This window comes from Theropithecus gelada, chromosome 8 (assembly GCF_003255815.1).
Source record: "Theropithecus gelada isolate Dixy chromosome 8, Tgel_1.0, whole genome shotgun sequence".
Classification (NCBI taxonomy): domain Eukaryota; kingdom Metazoa; phylum Chordata; class Mammalia; order Primates; family Cercopithecidae; genus Theropithecus; species Theropithecus gelada.
The window spans coordinates 105,955,325-105,974,898 of record NC_037676.1 but is presented as its reverse complement, the minus strand read 5'-3'; the positions used below and the strand labels follow the sequence as shown (position 1 = coordinate 105,974,898).

The window sequence follows — 19,574 nt, the reverse complement described above, 5'->3', positions numbered from 1 at the left end:
TTTTTTTTTTTTTTTTTTTTTTTGAGACGGAGTCTTGCTCTGTCGCCTGAGCTGGAGTGCAGTGGCCAGATCTCAGCTCACTGCAAGCTCCGCCTCCTGGGTTCATGCCATTCTCCTGCCTCAGCCTCCCGAGTAGCTGGAACTACAGGCGCCCGCCACCTCGCCCGGCTAGTTTTTTTTTTGTATTTTTTTAGTAGAGACAGGGTTTCACCATGTTAGCTAGGATGGTCTTGATCTTGTGACCTCATGATCCGCCCGTCTCGGCCTCCCAAAGTGCTGGGATTACAGGCTTGAGCCACCGCGCCCGGCCAATCTGATGGTTTTATAAAGAGGAGTTCCCCTGCACAAGCTCTCTCTTGACTGCCACCATCCATGTAAGATGGGACTTTGCTCCTCCTCGCCTTCCGCCATGACTGTGAGGTCTCCCACTCATATGGAACTGTGAGTCAATTAAACCTCTTTCCTTTATAAGTTATCCAGTCTCAGATACATATTTATCAGCAACATAAAAATGAACTAATACACAGTGAAAACATCCTTAAAACATGAGGGAGAAATACAGACTTTCCCAGACAAAATAAAGCTGAGAGATTTCATCAACATCAGATCTGTCCTACAGAAAATACTAGAGTTCTTCTCTCTCAAAGAAAATAATGTTAATGAGCAATAAAAAATTATCCAAAGGTACAAAACTCATTGCTAATGGTAACTACACAGAAAAACACAGATTATACCAATGCAATTGTGATGTGTAAACTACTCATAACTTGAGCAGAAAGACCAAAAGATGAATCTATCAAGATAGTAACTACAAAAAATTTCCAAAGACAGTATAATAAGATATAAATAGAAACAACAAAAGTTAAAAAGTGGGGAAATTAGGTTAAAGTGTACAAGTTAGCTATATTTAGACAAAATAAATTTCAAGACAAAAACTATAAAAAGAGACAAAGAAGGTCATTATATAATGATAATGGTGTCAATCAGCAAAAGAATATAACAATTGCAAATATATAATCACCCAACACTGGAGCACCCAGAAATAGAAAGCGAATATTATTAGAGCTCCTCTATACATATAACAACTGCAAAAATATAATCACCCAACACTGGAGCACTCAGAAATAGAAAGCAAATATTACCAGAGCTAAAGAAAGAGAGAGAGACCTAACCCCCCTGCCACCCACCGACAATACAATGATACCTGAAGACTTCAACACCCCACTCTCAGCACTGGACAAATCATCATAGCAGACAGTCAACAAAGAAACATCAAACATAATCTGCAGTATAGTCCAAATGGACCTAATAGATAATTACAGAACACTGCATTCAACAACTACAGAATATACATTATTTTCCTCAGCACATGAATCATTCTCAAGCATAGACCATATGCTAGACCACAAAACAAGTCTAAAAATTCTAGAAAAACTAACATTATATTAAGTATCTTCTCTGACCACAATGAAATAAACTAAAAATCAATAACAAGAGGAATTTTACTAACCATATTAACACATGGAAATTAAACAATGCTCCTGAGTGACTTGTAGGCCAATGAACAAATTAAGAAGGAAACTGAAAAGTTTCTTGAAACAAATGAAAATGGAAATACAACATACCAAAACCTATGGGGTACAGCAAAAGCAGTACTAAGAAGAAAGTTCATAACAATAAACGAATACCAAAAAAGTAGAAAAACTTAAACAAACAGTGCATCTTAAAGAACTAGAAAATCAAACCCAAAATTAGTAAAAGTAATAATAAAAACCATACTAGAAATAAATGAAAATAAAATGAAAAAATACAAAAGATCAATAAAACAAAGTTAGTATTTTGAAAAGGTAAACAAAATAAACTTTTAGCCAGACTAAGAAAAAAAGAAGGAAAACTGAAATAAATCAGACATGAAAAAGGAGATATTAAAATTGATATTGCAGAAATTCAAAGGATCATTAGAGGCTACTATGAACACCAATATGCCAATAAGTTGGAAAACCTAGAAAAAATAGATAAATTCATAGACACATACAACCTACCAAGATCCAAACATGAAGAACTCCAAAGCTTGGCTAGACCAAGAACAAGTAATGAGATCAAAGCCATAATTAAAAGTTTCCCAGCAAAGAGAAGCCCAGGATCCAATGTCTTCATTGCTGAATTTTACCAAACAGTTAAGGAAAAACTAATACCAATCTTACAGTATTCCCAAAAATAAAGAAGGGAATACTTCCAAACTAATTCTATGAGGCCATTATGACCCTGATACCAAAATCAGACAAAGACACAGTGAAAAACAAAAAAACTAAAGGCCAAAATCACTGATGAACATTGATGCAAAAATTCTCAACACAATACTAGCAAACCAAATTCAACAATACATTAGAAAGATTATTCATCATGACCAAATGAGATTTATCCCAGGGATACAAGGATGGCTTAACATACATAAATCTATCAATTTGTTACATCACGTCAACAGAATGAAGGACAAAAACGACATGATCATTTCAACTGATAACAATAAAGCAAGTGATACAATTCACCATTCCTTCAAGAGAGAAATCTTAAAAAAAAAAAAAAAAAAAAAAAAAGGAGCATACCTCAACAAAATAAAAGCCATATGTAACAGGACTATATCTAGCATAACACTGTACAGGGAAAAACTTTTTAAAAAGGGCACAGAAAACTAAAAGAAGGGCACATCCCCCCAAAAAAGGGTATAGAGCTAACACACCTGAACAAAATAAAAGCCATGTATGACAGACCCACAGCTAGTAATATACTGAACAGGGAACAACTAGAAGCATTTCCCCTTAGATCTGGAACAAGACAATAATGACCACTTTCACCACTGTTATTCAACATAGTACTGGAGGTCCTAGATAAAGCAACCAGAAAAGAATTCATCTGGAAAAACCTAAAGACTCCACCAAAAACCTATTCAAACCGATAAATTCAGTAAAGTTCCAGAATATAAAATCAACATACCAAAATCAGCAGCATTGCTATATGCCAACAGTAAAAAATCTGAAAAAGAAATCAAGAAAGCCATCCCATTTACAATAAACACAAATAATATCAAACACCTAGGAATTAACCAAAGAAGTAAAAGATCTCTAGAACAAAAATTGTAAAACATTAATGGAGGAAACTGAAGAGAACACACACAAAAAAATGAAAAGATATTCCATGTTCATTAACTGGAAAGATCAATATTGTTACAGTGTCCATACTACCCAAAGTAACTGACAGATTTAATGAGATCCCTATTAAAATACTGTGAAGTAAGATTCTTCACAGAAATAAAAAAAAAATACTAAAATTTGTATGGAAACACAAAAGACCCAGAATAGACAAAGCTATCTTAAGGAAAAAGAATAACACTGGAGGAATCACATTACTTGACTTCAAATTATACTACCAAGCTACACTAATGAAAACAGCACAGTACTAGCATAAAAACAGACACATATATCAATGGATCACAATACAGAACCCAGAAACAAATCCATACATCAACAGTGAACTTATTTTTGACAAAGGTGCCAAGAACATACACTGGGAAAATGTCAGTCTCTTCAATAAAAGGTGCTGAGGAAACTGCATATCCACATACGGAAGAATAAAACTAGATCCCAATCTCTTGCCAAAAGACTTATATCTAGCACCTGAAACTATGAAATTACTACCAGGTAGGAGACACTCCAGGACATTGGTCTGGGCAAAGATTTCTTGAGTAATACCCTAAAAGCAGAGGCAACCAAAGCAAAGGTGGACAAATGAGATCACATGAAGTTAAAAAAAAAAAAAAAAAAAAAAAAAAAAAACTTCTGCACATCAAAGGAAATAATAAACAAAGTGAAGAGACAACCCACAGAATAGAAGAAAATACTTGCAAACTATCATCAAGTAAAATTTAAAATATAACAAAATGACAATTTATAAAGATTATTTCAGTTACATAAGTGAATATATTGTTATTTCACATTATTCTCAAGAGTCTAGCTAATGCAATTAAACAAGAGAAATAAAATGAGAAAGACGAAGGTAAATTATTATTATTTTCTGGTCATATGGTTGCATATTGTTAAAATTCAAGAGAAACAACTAAAAAATTCAAATAATATCATTCAGAAAGGTAGCTGTGTACATTAATAACACACAAAACACAATATTCTTTCTATATAAAAACAAGTAGAAGTAGTAAAAATATTTTATTTATAATCTTAAAATAAAATTATTAAGAAATATATAAAATTGACTGGGTGCGGTGGCTCACGCCTGTAATCCCAGCACTTTGGGAGGCCGAGGTGGGCGAATCACAAGGTCAGCAGTTCAAGACCAGCCTGGCCAACATAGTGAAACCCCGTCTCTACTAAAAATACAAAAATTAGCTGGGCGTGGTGGTGCATGCCTACAATCTCAGCTATCTGGGAGGCTGAAGCAGGAGAACTGCTTTAACTGGGACCCAGGAGACAAGTTGCAGTGAGCCGAGATAGCACCACTGCACTCCAGCCTGAGCTACAAAGTGAGACTCCGTCTCAAAAAATATATATATATATATACACACACACACACACACACACACACACACACACACAATATATATATATAAAATAATCCCATTGAGGGACATAAAGGAAGGTGAATAGATAAAAAAAACATTCTAATTTTGAATATGAAGACTTAATATCATAAAGATGATAATTCTTCCCAAACTTATCCATAAATTAAATGTGATCCCAGTAAAACACACCTATATGGGCTATTTAGGACTAAACAAATTGATTCTAAAATAAAGAACGAAAACTAAATTTAAAAAGTATAGCAAGGGAATATCTTTGCATCCCTGAGACAGGGAAAGATTTCTTAGGCTACAAAAAGCACTAACCATAAAAGAAAAAGTTAATAAATTGGACTTCATCAAAATGTAAATTATCTGTTCTCCAAAATACACCATTAAGAAAATGAAAACCCAAGCCACAGACAGAAAATATTCTCAATCCTTAACAGATGCTCCTTGACTTACAATGGGGATATGTCCTATAAACCCAACATTAAGCTGAAAATATCTTAAGTTAAAAGCTTATTTTCAACTTACAATATCTTTAACTTATGATGGGTTTATTTACATGTAACTCCATCATAAGTCAAGGAGCATAATAAATGCATATTGCTTTCTCACCATTGTAAAGTTAAAAATTATAAGTCAAACCATCATAAGTCAGGAACCATCTATATATGATATTTGTTCGGTATATATATAGAGTGAGAACATCTGTAAGTCAATAATAAAAATACAAACAACCCAAATTTAGGCATAAGATTGAAGCAGACATTTCTCAAAAGAAGTAATATGAATGGCCAAAAAACACAAATAATGCTCATCATCATTGGTCATTAGAAAAATGGAAACAAAAAGCCAAACCAGTAACCCAGCCAAATGCTGGTGAAGTTAGGGAGCAACCAGAGTGTTCATATTTGGCTGATAAGAATATAAAATTGTATATGACCTTTGTAAAACTGTTTGCAATGAAAATTGAATCCAGCTTCTTGATCCGGCATACTCTACTCCTAGGTTCTACCAAAAAGAAACATAAAAGCCCACAAAAAGACCTGAACACAAATGTTTACAGTGGCTTTATTGTAGCCAACAACACTGGAAGCAATCCTTATTCCCACAACAGAAGAATGGATAAACAAATTGTGGCATATTCATATAATAAAGTAGTATCAGCAGTAAAAAGGAACAAACTACAGTTATAGGCAACATCATGGATGAATCTCATAGATTTTGAATTGAAAGACGATACTACATATTATATGATTCCATTTATATGAAGTTCAAAAACAGGCAAATCTACCTATGGTAATAAATGTCAGAAGGGTGATTGTCTTTTGGGAGATGGGGATAAAAAACTGACAGGAAAAGGGCATGCATAAACCTCCTAGGATGATGAAAACAATATATATCTTGATGTGGTGCTAGGCACATTGGGAATATACATATCTTTCAAAATTCATCAAACTATGCTTAAATTCTGTGCACCTTATTATGTTCAAGTTACACTTTCTGAAAGGAAATAAAATAGCCAGGAAATTTTTGTAAAGAAGAGTAATGTGAGGAAACTAACTCCAGTAGTGTAACAAATGTGGGGGTGGGGGAGATAGGAGTTGTAATCTGCCACAGTGGGGAGGAGTATTTTAACACTAAATTTAGTATTAAATTTAGTTTTGTTCACATATGGAGTTAATAAACAGGCCAATTTTTAGTCCCTTTCCATATTTTTAAAATATTTTCTACAGACAGTTCATCCACCTCACACTGTCTAGAGCCAGGGTGGTCCACTACCAACAATAGTCCCTTAGTATGCCACTGACCATTGCTACAAGCTACTAGTAACACATACTAAAAAGATGCAGTCATTAAACTATGTGGTACTTGTATTGGCAAAATAATTGAAAAATCAATGGGCAGATTAAAAAGACCAGAAATGTGCCAGAATGCATATGGGAATTCTACATATGAAAAAAGTGGCTGTGAACATTAGACGACAAAAAAATAGGTTACTCAATAAATAGTATTATGACAAATGAGTAACAATATGAAATAAAGTAGGATCCATATCTTATATTGTACATCAAAATGAATTCTGAATAAATCAAAGCCGTAAATAATTTTTAAAACTTAATAACTATTCTAAAAAAAAGATAAAATATTGGAGAATTCATTTTTGTAATATTGAAATAAACTTTTACTATGTGTAACAAAATCCAGTGCTAAAAAGACTGATAAATTTGACTAAAGGCAATTAAATGGTTTTACATCTAAATGAAGTCAAAAGAAAAAATAAGACCTGAGATATTTTCAGCATATGTGGTAAAGAATTATATTCTTTAACAAAGAAACCATATTTAAAAATACAAACATAGTAATACAAATGAGAAAGGAATAGTACACAATAAGAGAAATGCAGAGAGTGATATCAGGAAGATGGCAGAGTAGGGCTTTTCTACTCTCACCCCCTCTCAGAAACATCAATTTAAACAGCAATCCAACCATAAAAATACATTCACAAGAGCTAAGGAATCCAGGTAAGAGATTATAGTACCTGGGTGGAACACAGAAATAGGAACAGACGCATTGAAGGGGGTAGGAAGGACAGTTTCACATTATTTACATCACCCCTCCCTCACATCCGTGCAGTACAGTGCCAAGAGAGATAATTTCTGTGGGTTGAGTGGGGAAGAGGGTGAAGCAAGCACCTGACTTCAGTGGGTACCCCAGCATCAGGCCTTCCCCAGTGACCACTGGCACAAAGCCAGCTCCTGTGGACCCCATCTCCAAGCTTCCCCTAGCACCAGGCCATTCCTCCTGGCCCCAGGCTCCAGGCTCCCCCACAGTGAACTCAGACTCTAGGCCCACATCAGGATAAGACCAGCTCCTACACACCAAGGTTCCTGTCCTTTTCCAGTGCTGGGCCAGCTCTGTGGCCTCCGACTCCAGGCTAGACCCTATAGACCTAGACTTCAAGCCTTTCATGTTGACTCAGGGATCAAGCAAGTCCCATCACCAGGCTAGCCCCCACAGCCTCAGACTCCAGGTTGGACCTAGTAGCTCCAGTCATCAGGCCAGCACCTGTGGACAGAGACTCCATGCCAGCACCCACAGTCCCAGGCTCTAGATCCACCCAGGACCAGGCCAGCCCATGATACCCTAGGCTGCAAGTCAGTCCTTATGAATGCAGACTCCAGGCCACACACATATGCTGGAAACATGCCAGCCCCTGTGGGCACAAGAGTCAGGCCTGCTTGTCCACTGACCTAGGTACCAAGCCATCTGACCCACAGACTCCAGCAGCAAGCCTGCCCATGGATCCTGAAGACACTTGGTCTAGAATCTCTGAACAGGCTAACTGGTAAAAGCCTTTTCCTGCTGAAGCCAGTTTGTAAAGAGAACAAGAAGTGCTTACTTCCTCAAATGTGCCCACACCAATACAAGTCCAAAAGATTCTGAATAATCAGAGAAACATGACATCATCAAAAGATCAAAATAAAGCACTGATGGTACAGGAGTTAAGAAATTATTTAGGCAGATAGTGCGGGTAAGGAAGTCCTCGGTAAGGTTTACCTTTTAATGAAAAACAACCCACAAATCATTTTCTTTTTGTTTCTTTGTTTGTTTCTTTGGAGACAGGGTCTTGCTCTGTCACCCAGGCTGGAGTGCAGTGGCACGATCTCAGCTCACTGCAACCTCCACCTCCTGGGTTCAAGCGATTCTCCTGCCTCAGCCTCCCAAGTAGCTGGGATTACAGGTGGGTCACATGCCCGGTTAATTTTTGCATTTTTTAGTAGAGGTAGGGTTTCTCCATGTTGGTCAGGCTGGTCTTGAAAATGAAAATATATCAATTTATTCTGCCAGAGATGAGAAATCACAAGCAGTTTCATACAAAAAAGACCTGGTCCATATGGTGTTCTTTCCCAGCTCTGTCCTAGTCAGACATATTAAATCAAGGCCCTGGAAAGACCCAACAAAGCTAACAAGAGAAGAATCTATGCAGAACCTATTAGATCAAAGATACCCCCAACAGATCACGAGTACCAATCCATGACCTGTTAGGAACTGGGCTGCACAGCAGGAGGTGAGTGGTGGGAGCAAGCAAAGCTTTATCTATATTTACAGCAGCTCCCCATCACTTGCATTACTGCCTGAGCTCTACCTCCTGTCAGATCGGTGTTGGCATTAGATTATCATAGGAACACAAACCCTATCGTGAACCGCACATGGGAGGGATCTAGGTTGCTCACTGCTTATCAGAATCTAATGCCCGATGATCTGTCACTGTCTCCCATCGACTCTAGGTGGAACCATCTAGTTGCAGGAAAACAGGCTCAGGGCTCCCACTGATTCTATATTATGATGAATTGTATAATTATTTCATTATATATTACAATGTAATAATAATAGAAATAAAGTGCACAATAACTGTAATATGCTTGAACAATCCCGAAACCACCCCCTCACCCCTGTGTGGCTGGGAGTACAGGCGTGCACCACGACACTAGGCTAACTTTTTTTTTGCATTTTTAGTAGAGTAGAGTTCACCACGTTGGCCAGGCTAGTCTCAAGCTCCTGGCCTCAAGTGATCTGCCCACCTTGGCCTCCCAAAGTGCTGGGATTATAGGTGTGAGTCACCACACCTGGCCAATAAATGTTAAATGATATTAATGAACATATCTACCCTGGTTTCCTGAAGGCTCTTCAAATTCAATATCTTCATAAAATCATTGCCTTCCCTACCCTCACCCTCTGACCCCCACCACCCCAAAAAGGCTCTTCCATCTTCCATATACTGGTTTCAGCACAAATATCCTCATTCAATGCAGAAAGCTAGTTGTCATCCTTGACTCCTCTATCTTTTTATTCTCTTCTCAACTCTCAAATCCACCAACCCTATATAGCCACTGACATTTTCTCCCACTTTAGGAGCTCATAAACTCTCACTGATGGTATTTTATAGTTACGGGAATCCCATGCAGGATAAGAAAATAGATTTCATTTTCAGTTATAGATTGGATGGAATGGTATTCACGATTGAAATAACTTGCTCAAAACAAACTTATCTAAAAGATTAAAAAGCAGTAAAATGTATAATAAAAATGTATGACCTGTGCCTGCTCACAAAAAGTTAGGTATGCTGCAATTATAAGTATGCTTTGTCATCTCTCCAACTTTCTGTGAACTCTATCCCAGCCAAACTGAAAGTCATTTTAAATCAGTTCTTACTAATATCATCTTCTATAAAACTTCAACATATGTTCTTTATTAATATTTTCAGTTGTCATATACATTTTTTATAATTGCCCTATAGTATATTTTAATTCACAGAATTTTCACAGTGTGAATTTTAATCCCTTTTTATAGGAGAACTGTATTAGTCCATTCTCATATTGCTATAAAGAAATACCTGAGACTGCATAATTTATAAAGAAAACAGGTTTAATTGGCTCGCAGTTTCTCAGGCTGTACAGGAAGCATGATTCTGGCGTCTGCTTGGCTTCTGGGGAGGCCTCAGAAAACAAACAAACACGGCCTCAGGAAACATGCAATCATGGCGGAAGGCAAAGGGGAAGCCAGGACATATTACATGGCCAGAGCAGGAGCAAAAGAGAGGAGTAGGGAGGTGTTACACACTTTTAAACAACTAGATCTTGTAAGAACTCTATCAGGAGAACAGCACCAAAGGGATGGTGCTAAACCATTCATGAAGGATCCACCCCCATGATCAATCACCTCTCACCAGGCCCCACCTCTAACACTGGGGATTACAAGGGAACATGAGATTTGATCAGGGATACAAATCCGAACCATATCAAGAACTAAATGAGGTTTTCTAAGTTCATTTGTGAATTTATTCTAAATATGCAAGCAGGTGAATGGTTTTTAAAACCATAATTTTAAAATTATAATTTCTAAACTTAGAATTAAAATTATAATTTTATAATTATAACTTTAAATTTCATAATTAAAATTATAATTTAAAATTTTTAATTTTAATTTTAATTTAATTTAAATTTAAATTTTAAATTTTAAAATTTTAAATTAAAATAATTTTATAACTATAATTTTAAATTTTATAATTAAATTTTATAATTAAAATTATAATTTTAAAATATGTAAAATATATAATTTTTATATAAATTTTTATATATAAAATATATAATTTTTAAAATTATAATTTCTAAACTTAGAATTATACATTCTAAGTTTAGAAAAAAGATTCATAATGTATAATATATTAAAACAAATAGTCAGTAGCCTCTCTCTGCCTTTTAAATTACTCAAAACTCTTCTAGCCTTCTAGATTCATTTTGTCCCATATTCTTACTGAATAGTATGCTGTCTGAATAATACAGTCCAAAATACTTCTATGTTGCTGATAAAAATACTCTGGATGTTTGTCTAATTTCCTGGTTAAACAAGGTAAGAATGCTGGTCTTTGTCAGGTTTACAATATAATAGGTCTAATGGTAGCAGTAATACATAAACTTGTGATTTTTTTGTAAGTTTGCTATGACAGACTGTTATATTCAGTTTCTAGAACGATTTTGTTAAGGTGATTTACATGTTACTGTATTAATAAATAGAAGTGCAAATGCAAATAAATTAATCTACCAGTGTTAAGTCAGTATTTACTGGAATGAAGCTCCAGCTCCACACAGCCATTGCCCAGATGAAATGGAATAATCAAAAATGATGTAATTTGAAAAATACTTTTAAGTATATGCTAAATTGCATATACTTTATTTAGCGTAAGTATATGCTAAATTGCAACTCTATATGAGAACAATGAGCAGCTAGAAGAATACATAGGTTATGAAGGCCTATGTGCTTAAATTACGAAGGTATAATGTGCTTAATCAGAAAGAGATTACATTGAAAACACAGAGCACCTTCCTCTGAATATTGTAGCTGCAGCCTGTAAACCAAGAGATAACTTGTATGCTTCTGAAATGTGAGAATTACTGCAAGCCATATATCACCCTTCCACACCCTTCATTTCAATAATCGTGATCATTAGTAACATTATTCTTGTATAATAAAAGTTAACAACCTGTTAATAACAAGTGACACTTTTATCTAGTGTTGTCTCAAGAGATACCAATATCCTAAGAAAACTAATAACTGTTGTAAAAAGAGAAAAAGGAATAATTTAACACCCACATTAAAGTTGTCTTTCTATAAACAGATGATATGCCTCTAGACAGTGAAACGGGCTTAATTTTGTTCCAAAACTTTAATTTCATGTGGTTCTCACTAGACATGTCAAGGTCAGTATTTAGTAATAGATGAACAGTTAGATACATGTTCTGGCCTGTGAGAAAATAATTTACCATAGAGCGTCAGTTTACTTATTTGCTCTATGCATCCTAAAAGGTCTGGGAAATGTAAAATTATGTTTAAAAAATTTCAATTCTCTTTATTTTGATCCTATGCAAAATAGAATAATTCATAACTGAGGAAAAATTCAATCTCTAAGACCAACATGTTCATAGTAATTTACTACTAACAGCCTGAGGCTATTTATATGTAATAAATGAGAAAATGTGTTAAATGATCCTACTTCTTAAAACATGTATAGAGGCAAAAACATATAGATGAGTACTGGGCAATGATCATCATGCACTTCCTTTACTGCACTTCTGCATTTCTGAAGAAAATCAACTCTAGATGTTTGTATGGCTTCCCTGCTGCACACTGCATATCTTACTAGTGTTTCCATTAGGAGTATTTTTGGGTATAAGAAGCAAAAAAACATTGACTACTGGTGACAGAAACAAATTTGGGAAGGGAATATTTTTCTCACATTGGGAAAAGTATCTGATTACATCGAATCAGTGGCTCAACAATGTCATGACTAATGACTCCAGTGCTCTTGGCCCTTCCTTCATCATCACAAATGGCTGGTCAAGTCAAAACATTACTTTTGCACTAAAAGGTTGTGCCAGCTACATCTTTTTTTTAACTCATGACCTCCCAGCAGTTCTCAAATACTTTCTTATAACTCATTTGCTAGAACTGTGTCACACAGCCATTCCCAGTTACAAGGAAAGCTAAGAATAGTTTATATTCTTCCAGTGGGGACTGCAAGAGGGAAGGAAGTTAAAAATGTCTGTTGGAGGAGGGGCGCAGTCGCTCACACCTATAATCCCAGCACTTTAGGAGGCCGAGGCATTCGAGATCAGCTGGGCCAACATGGTGAAACTCTGTCTCTACTAAAAATACACACAAAAAAAAGTACTCGGGGGAGGTGACAGGCACCTGTAATCCCAGCCACTTGGGAGGCTGAGGCAGGAGAATCGCTTGAACTCGGGAGATGGAGGTTGCAGTGAGCTGAGATCACACCACTGCACTCCAGCCTGGGCAACAGAGTGAGTGACCCCCAGCTTCCTCCCCACCACCCACACACACAAAAAAAGGTTGTTGAGCCATTGAGCATAGTCAATAACAGTCTCCTTTTTCAGCTATTCAACATTCCATACATATATTTTGCATGTAATACATTCTCCTCCTCCCTAAAGGAGGTAATCCCAAAGTTTCATCTAGTTATAAAATCTAATTCCAAATCCAGGATCTCTGAGGAAAAACAAATCTTACCATCATGGCCCAGTGTGCATCATTGTGAACCACTCAACTATACACTAGAAGACAAATTATACCTGTTCCCAATACACCCAATACACAATGATTGAGAAAAAACAGGGTAACTGTAATGAAAACTCTCATTCATAAATATGAACAATCATAAATATACAGCGACAACTGTCCATAGCACACAGCAACCCGTATATGAACAATAGCTTAGTTTCATTGGTTAGCCTATCTGGTTGCCCCTGATTGAGCTATCTAGATATTTTCCCTTGATGACTGTCTTTCATATCCCTTGAGTCTACCTTGGCAGAATGTCCCTTGCCCATTATCCTCCTTGGCGTTACATACGATTGGGACTAACAAGTATACTCTTCTTAGAGTCTGTATGGCATTCACATCCACTGCTAGAACATACATCATATTGCTAGTATGAGTTCAAGAGCTTCTATATTGCCTTAGAAGTTGAAAACTCATAGAATTTGCTATCTAGACTTAGGTTTACTTTAACCATTAACCACATGTGGTTATTTAAATTAAAATTAATTAAAATTAAAGAAAATTTAAAATTCAGTTTCTCAGTCAACTAGCCACTTTTCAAGTATTCAATAGCTATATGTGACTAGAACATACTGAACTGGATAGTGAAGATGTAAAACATTTTCATCATTGCTGAAAGTTCTATTGAACAGTGATGTATAGTATTATAAAAAGGCCTGCTGAATTTTATTTGCAATGTCCCAAATCCACACAAAATTATACTTTTATCTTGTAGTCAATCTTAAATTTAAAATATAGACTGCTAAATTATGAAATCTTATCAATGCATAAAAGTCATTTCTAAAGCTGGGTTTTCTCATCATTAAGTGCCTCATTTCTGGGGCAGGTGTCAGAATTCATTACAGAAGCCACAAACAATAATTCGACCATTATGCATCCTGCATTAACTCTGTACACAAAAGTAGCACCAGATATTCTAAAGGTTATAAATTGCCTGAATTATGCTACTTGTGAGTCAGAAGATCAGGTGGGCTGGTAGATAGCTCATAGGTTCTCTACGGAACCTGCCCCAGATCAAGGATGATGCACAGTCTGGGACATGTCTACAGAAATTGACCCATATATCTTCAAAATTGCATCTAAAATTTGGTAGGATTCCTACAGGTTTTTTTTTAAAGGGAAAGAAAAAGAAAGAAATTGCAGTAACCTTTCTTTTACTCAGAGATTTTATTCTAAGCCCACATTCAATATTTGCCACCATCTACATCATCCCCAACTGAGTAACTAAAGACTTGGAGGGGAAGAAAAAGGCTCCAGCTGGTAAAAGAAAAAAAAAAGAAGACACTATTTAGAAACTATCAGCTGAATGATATTCTCTTTGAGTTTTATGCCAATTTGAAATGGGTAAACTTGAAAAGTCCTCAAGTTTAAGTCTGACTCATCCAAAAGAATCAGATAAAAGGATTTTTATCTGTATTTGCAGGGAGTCATCAGTCTCCATGGCAAATCCAAATTCAAATCAGACCACTAAGGGCACACACTAACAGATTATTAAAACCTAGTCTGTAGTCTAGTCGTATCCACCTGAGTATTTTTAAAGTATAAATACATCCAATATTTAACATGAAGATAATAAGATAAACATTTTACCAAATTCTAAAACATATGAGAAAAATAAAATACATGAAATACTTATAATCAACTGCCAAATACATACTTCAGAAAATTCATATTCAGTGTTATTACTTCATTATTACAACAGTTAAATCTTTATAGTAACTCAGAAAGATAAGATTTTAAAACCTTAGCAGTGCAACAATGAGTTTAGCATAATAGAAGATTATAGAAATTTTATCACAATGAGGAATGCTATGAGGTCTCCTTGAATAAAATTCTAAAAAGGCAAGCCTCTTTAAAAATCAAATAATCAATTTTTTATCTATAATATATAAAGTGTAAATAATTTAATGTAAGTTTTTCAGTAAAAGCAGATAGCATGCTTAAATATGCTATAATGTTTAGCAATGACCATGCATCATAACTATAACAAAACACTGAGAAGTATATAAATTAAATATAGCTATAAAATTAAAACTGGCAATAACAACAATAAGAAAAAACTAATATTAGACAGAAAAAAAGACTCTAACCACTTTGTCCTCCTGGAGTGAATATCCACGAAAGCAATTTAGAAAAGACAGAAAAGACAAAACAAAAAAGAAATAATTAATTCCATTCTTAAAACAAATAAGAGTTTCTACAAGTTTTTTTAGTGAAATTAAAATTCTGAAAATGTCTAAATTACATTTTGACTGAAATCTAAAATTTTAGATTTTAAAAAATTTTAGGGGGGAAATTTTTTTCCATACATTTCATTCAATTCAAGCAAAAGCATGCTACATAAGAGAATATATTAAGATATATAAACAAAACAATTTCCATAAAAGCAATTAAATATCCAAACATTGGAAAAAAAAGAATGCTCTTTCTACAAATAAAATCAGTTAAACACTGAGCTCAAAAGACTGAAAAATGTTTAAGAACAAAAGTTTTATATACAAAGACAATAAAAAACATAGCATCAATGTTTAATTTCATCATATACTATTAAAAGTCGATAAAATGTAATTTTACATGAATTATACATATTGCTTCTGAAGTTTATCTCTGTCCCAATTTTTTCAGAAGTCTTTTATACTTAATATAACTAAAAAGAAAACCTTTTTAAAGTCATTATTATTGATTACCACTGGTAATTTGGGGTCACTGTTTCCCAATATGATAAGTGTGGAAAAGAAAATGAGAAAATACGTATTTTGGTCAAAAGGTCATTTAAATAAACTACAAAGTAAACTCAATTGTTTCATTTCTCTTTTCTTTAACATAAAGTAATGATAACAGTGAAAGTGATAATGCAATAATAATGACTGATACAAGAACTTACAATAATTAAAAACCAAATCATGTGTTTTGAGATATCACTGTTTCTTTGAAATATGGGTGATAGCACAACATTTGTGACTCAGAAGAAAGACAATCACACAGTCCTATCTTAAAATCCCACATGTTTGGGAGCTGAACAATGAGAACACACGGACACAGGGAGGGGAACAACACACCATACACTGAGGCCTGTTGGTGGGGGGCAGGCAATAGGGGTGGGGGACGTAAAGCCTCAAGAAAAATAGCTAATGCATGTGGGCTTAATACCTAGGTGATGGGCTGATAGGTGCAGCAAACCACCATGGCACACATTTACCCATGTAACAAACCTGCACATCCTGCACATGTATCCTGAAACTTAAAATAAAATTAAAAACAAAAACAACATCTTCTCTCACTTCAGATATTGCACTATAGTCACTTGATAGTGCTGCCTCTATATAATGCCAGTGTCCTTGGTTGATTTTATATCTCTTTTCTCTATAATTTAATTGATCAGCTAATTATTTTAGGTCATAATTACTAGACCTGGAAACTCCAGTGGTAACTTGAAGTATGCCCAGGAATAGTCATTAAAGATTTAATAATATAATTATGTGTTAAAATTTCTTTTAAATAGTTATTAACATTTTATCCTATTTTATTATCTAAAAAAAATTGTATACCAACTACTTTTTTCTCATAATCAACCATCCTTATGGCCATCCTTACTATCTTATCACTTCTAATAATCAGTCACCCTTCCTCTCCACAAGATCAATTTATGTATTACTCCCAAATCTACCTTCTCATTATCACATATCATTGATTCTATCATTATTTTCCCCCTCTTATATTTCCTCTTGATTGTCATGGCACCATTTCAGACTACATATGACAAAATCATCTGTCAATAACTATTCTTTGTGCAATTTTCCATGATTAGTTCCCCAGTCTCCGAGGAAACTAATGTTAATTTCCCCCTCAGAATCCTTCTTCAGATAGAGTATTCCATTTTTCTGATCCCTCCCTCTATATCAGTGCTCTGTATTCTGTGTAGTCAAACTACCATCACTTGCCTCTCACTTCTTGACTACCTTCTCTAATCAACCCAAAAATATCTTTCACCCCACTACAATATTCTCTCTCAGGGCTGGTCGTCTTTTTTCCAAGAATAACAACAATTAAATTCTATCTGTATAGTTTATATTTTTAATTCATCCACAAATTTAGATTGCCATCTTCCATAAAACATTATCACAGTGCTGAGCTACAGCATAGAGCTGGACTTAAACGAAATGTTTACCCCACAATAACATGCCCATGGTAAGTACAGTAGACTTATTTCTTCCATTAATTTACTGACCCATTATGTGCCAAAACATAGAAGCCTACAGCAGTCAAGGGGAATTAAACAGATCTAATCAACTAATAATAACAAACTTTTAAGAGTACTAGACTGAAGGTCTGAAGAATCCAGTGTGGCACAAAAAAGTGAGTGGTTAATTCACATGAGATATCCAAAGAAAGCATCATAAAGGAGATGATGCTTAAATCCAGAAAAATAAGAAAGTGCTCATCAAGTGGGTAAGAATTGTGGACTGGGAGTAGGATCTAGAGGGAATAAAAGAAGTATTTCAGGGAAAAGAAAAAAGAAAAAAAAGGCAGAGATAAGAGAAGTGCAAGTAGCATAATCCAGTTAAGACATCTAGAATGGAGTGAAGCTCATGCCTAGAATTAGGCGAGGAATACATCAGAGAATGGTGACTCTCTCTGGTGATGAGGAGTCACTGAATCATTTTTAAGCAGAAGGTAAAAATAATCAAATTTGCATTTTACAAATCACTACAGCAGTATTTGAAGGATGTGATTAACAGGCCAAAACTGAAGCAGAGAGACCAATTAGAAGACTGGCCTTAGTCTAGGTGACAGAAGATGAGAACCTAAAAAAGACAGCATTCGTAGTTTACATACAGAGAGAGGAAATTATAAAATCAAAAAATGTTGGGAAAGGAAAGAAATCTAAGATGATTCCTACCTTTCTGGCTTAGATGACAAAGTGGATAGTGGGGCCAATTAAAAAGTTGAAAATTATAGGAGGTGTAGATTTGGGGGTTCTTCCAGCAATAGGAAATACATAGAAAGTCTGTTTGGACTAAGTGAGATTCAGCAGTATTCTAATATATTTACTGCAAAGAACTTAGAAACACAAGACATTAGGCCGGGCATGGTGGCTCATGCCTGCAAACCCAGCACTTTGGGAGGCCGAGGCAGGCAGATCACCTGAGGTCAGTAGTTCGAGACCAGTCTGGCCAACGTGGCGAAACCTCATCTCTACTAAAAATACAAATATTAGCTAAGCATGGTGGTCTGCGCCTGTAATCCCAGCTACTCAGGAGGCTGAAGCAGGAGAATCACTTGAACCCGGGAGGCAGAGGTTGCAATGAGCCAAGATTTCACCACTGCACTACAGCCTGGGCAAGAGTGATAATCCATCAAAAAGAAAGGAAAGGAAAGGTAAGATAAGGAAAGGAGAGGGGAGGGCAGGGGAGGGGGAGAAAAATCCAATGTCCTATTTAATGGATTTTAACATAAAATAAGTTAAAAATAATGATTATTACTACACTTTTATTTTAACTTCAAAAAATATTCTTTCATTGCTCATTTACTTTTTGCTTATGTTTGAAATTAAAGGTTTCTGTTAGGAATCCTGAAAAGAAATTGGGTGAAGTTAACTAGGTATTCCATTTAAAATGGATAAAGGAATTCATGACCAATGTCTAACCCACCTTACATGTCTTGCCTGCTTTCCATTTCCTTTGTGCTCCTGTATCTACAGTCTGTTTTGCCATCCTACAGTTTTGGTGATATCATGAATTTTTTATATCTTAAACTGTTGTATAGTCTCCTATTATGATTACAATTCATTATAGATTCTATTATTAATCTTCCTTATATATGCTAAATGAAATCTATTTAACTTGGTACTCACCTTATCTATTGATAAGGAGCTTAACTACTGATGAGCACATCATGTACTAAGCAGTATCCTTGACACCAAGAGATTAGGAACAAGTGGATACCAAAAGCAGCTTTCAAATGTAGATGTACCAATAACCAAGCATACCTTGCCTTTGCCATATGTCCAGTGAGCTACAAGTACTTTTTCTCTAATCTAAAATAAATCTCTAAAACCATATACTCCTCATACATTTTTAAATTAACATTTAAGTTTTAAGTCAGGCATGGTGGCTCACACCTGTAATCCCAGCACTTTGGGAGGCCAAGGCAAGAGGATTGTTTGAGCCCAGGGGTTTATAACTATTTCCTGGGCAAGGTGGCATGACCATGTCTCTATTAAAAAAAAAAAAAGTTTAAAAATTAAGTGGGTGAGGTGGTGTGCACCTGTAATCTCTGCTACTCAGGAGGCTGAAGCAGGAGGATTCCTTGAGCCCATAGTTCAAGGATCCAGTGAGCTGTGATTGTGCCTCTGCAC

General features: G+C 35.3%; 1 protein-coding gene across 19 annotated transcripts in view; it reads right to left on the bottom strand.

Annotated features, from left to right (window-relative positions):
• RIMS2 (regulating synaptic membrane exocytosis 2) overlaps positions 1-19,574 on the bottom strand; it is a 728,068-nt gene that overhangs the window by 533,792 nt on the left and 174,702 nt on the right. For 7 of the 19 annotated variants that reach the window (XM_025395349.1, XM_025395359.1, XM_025395360.1 and 4 more), the window contains one exon: positions 15,307-15,318. The exons of the other annotated variants lie outside the window; for them this stretch is intronic. In XM_025395349.1, the coding sequence (XP_025251134.1) occupies positions 15,307-15,318 (12 nt within the window). The remainder of the gene's footprint in view (positions 1-15,306; positions 15,319-19,574) is intronic. 19 annotated transcript variants of the gene reach the window in all.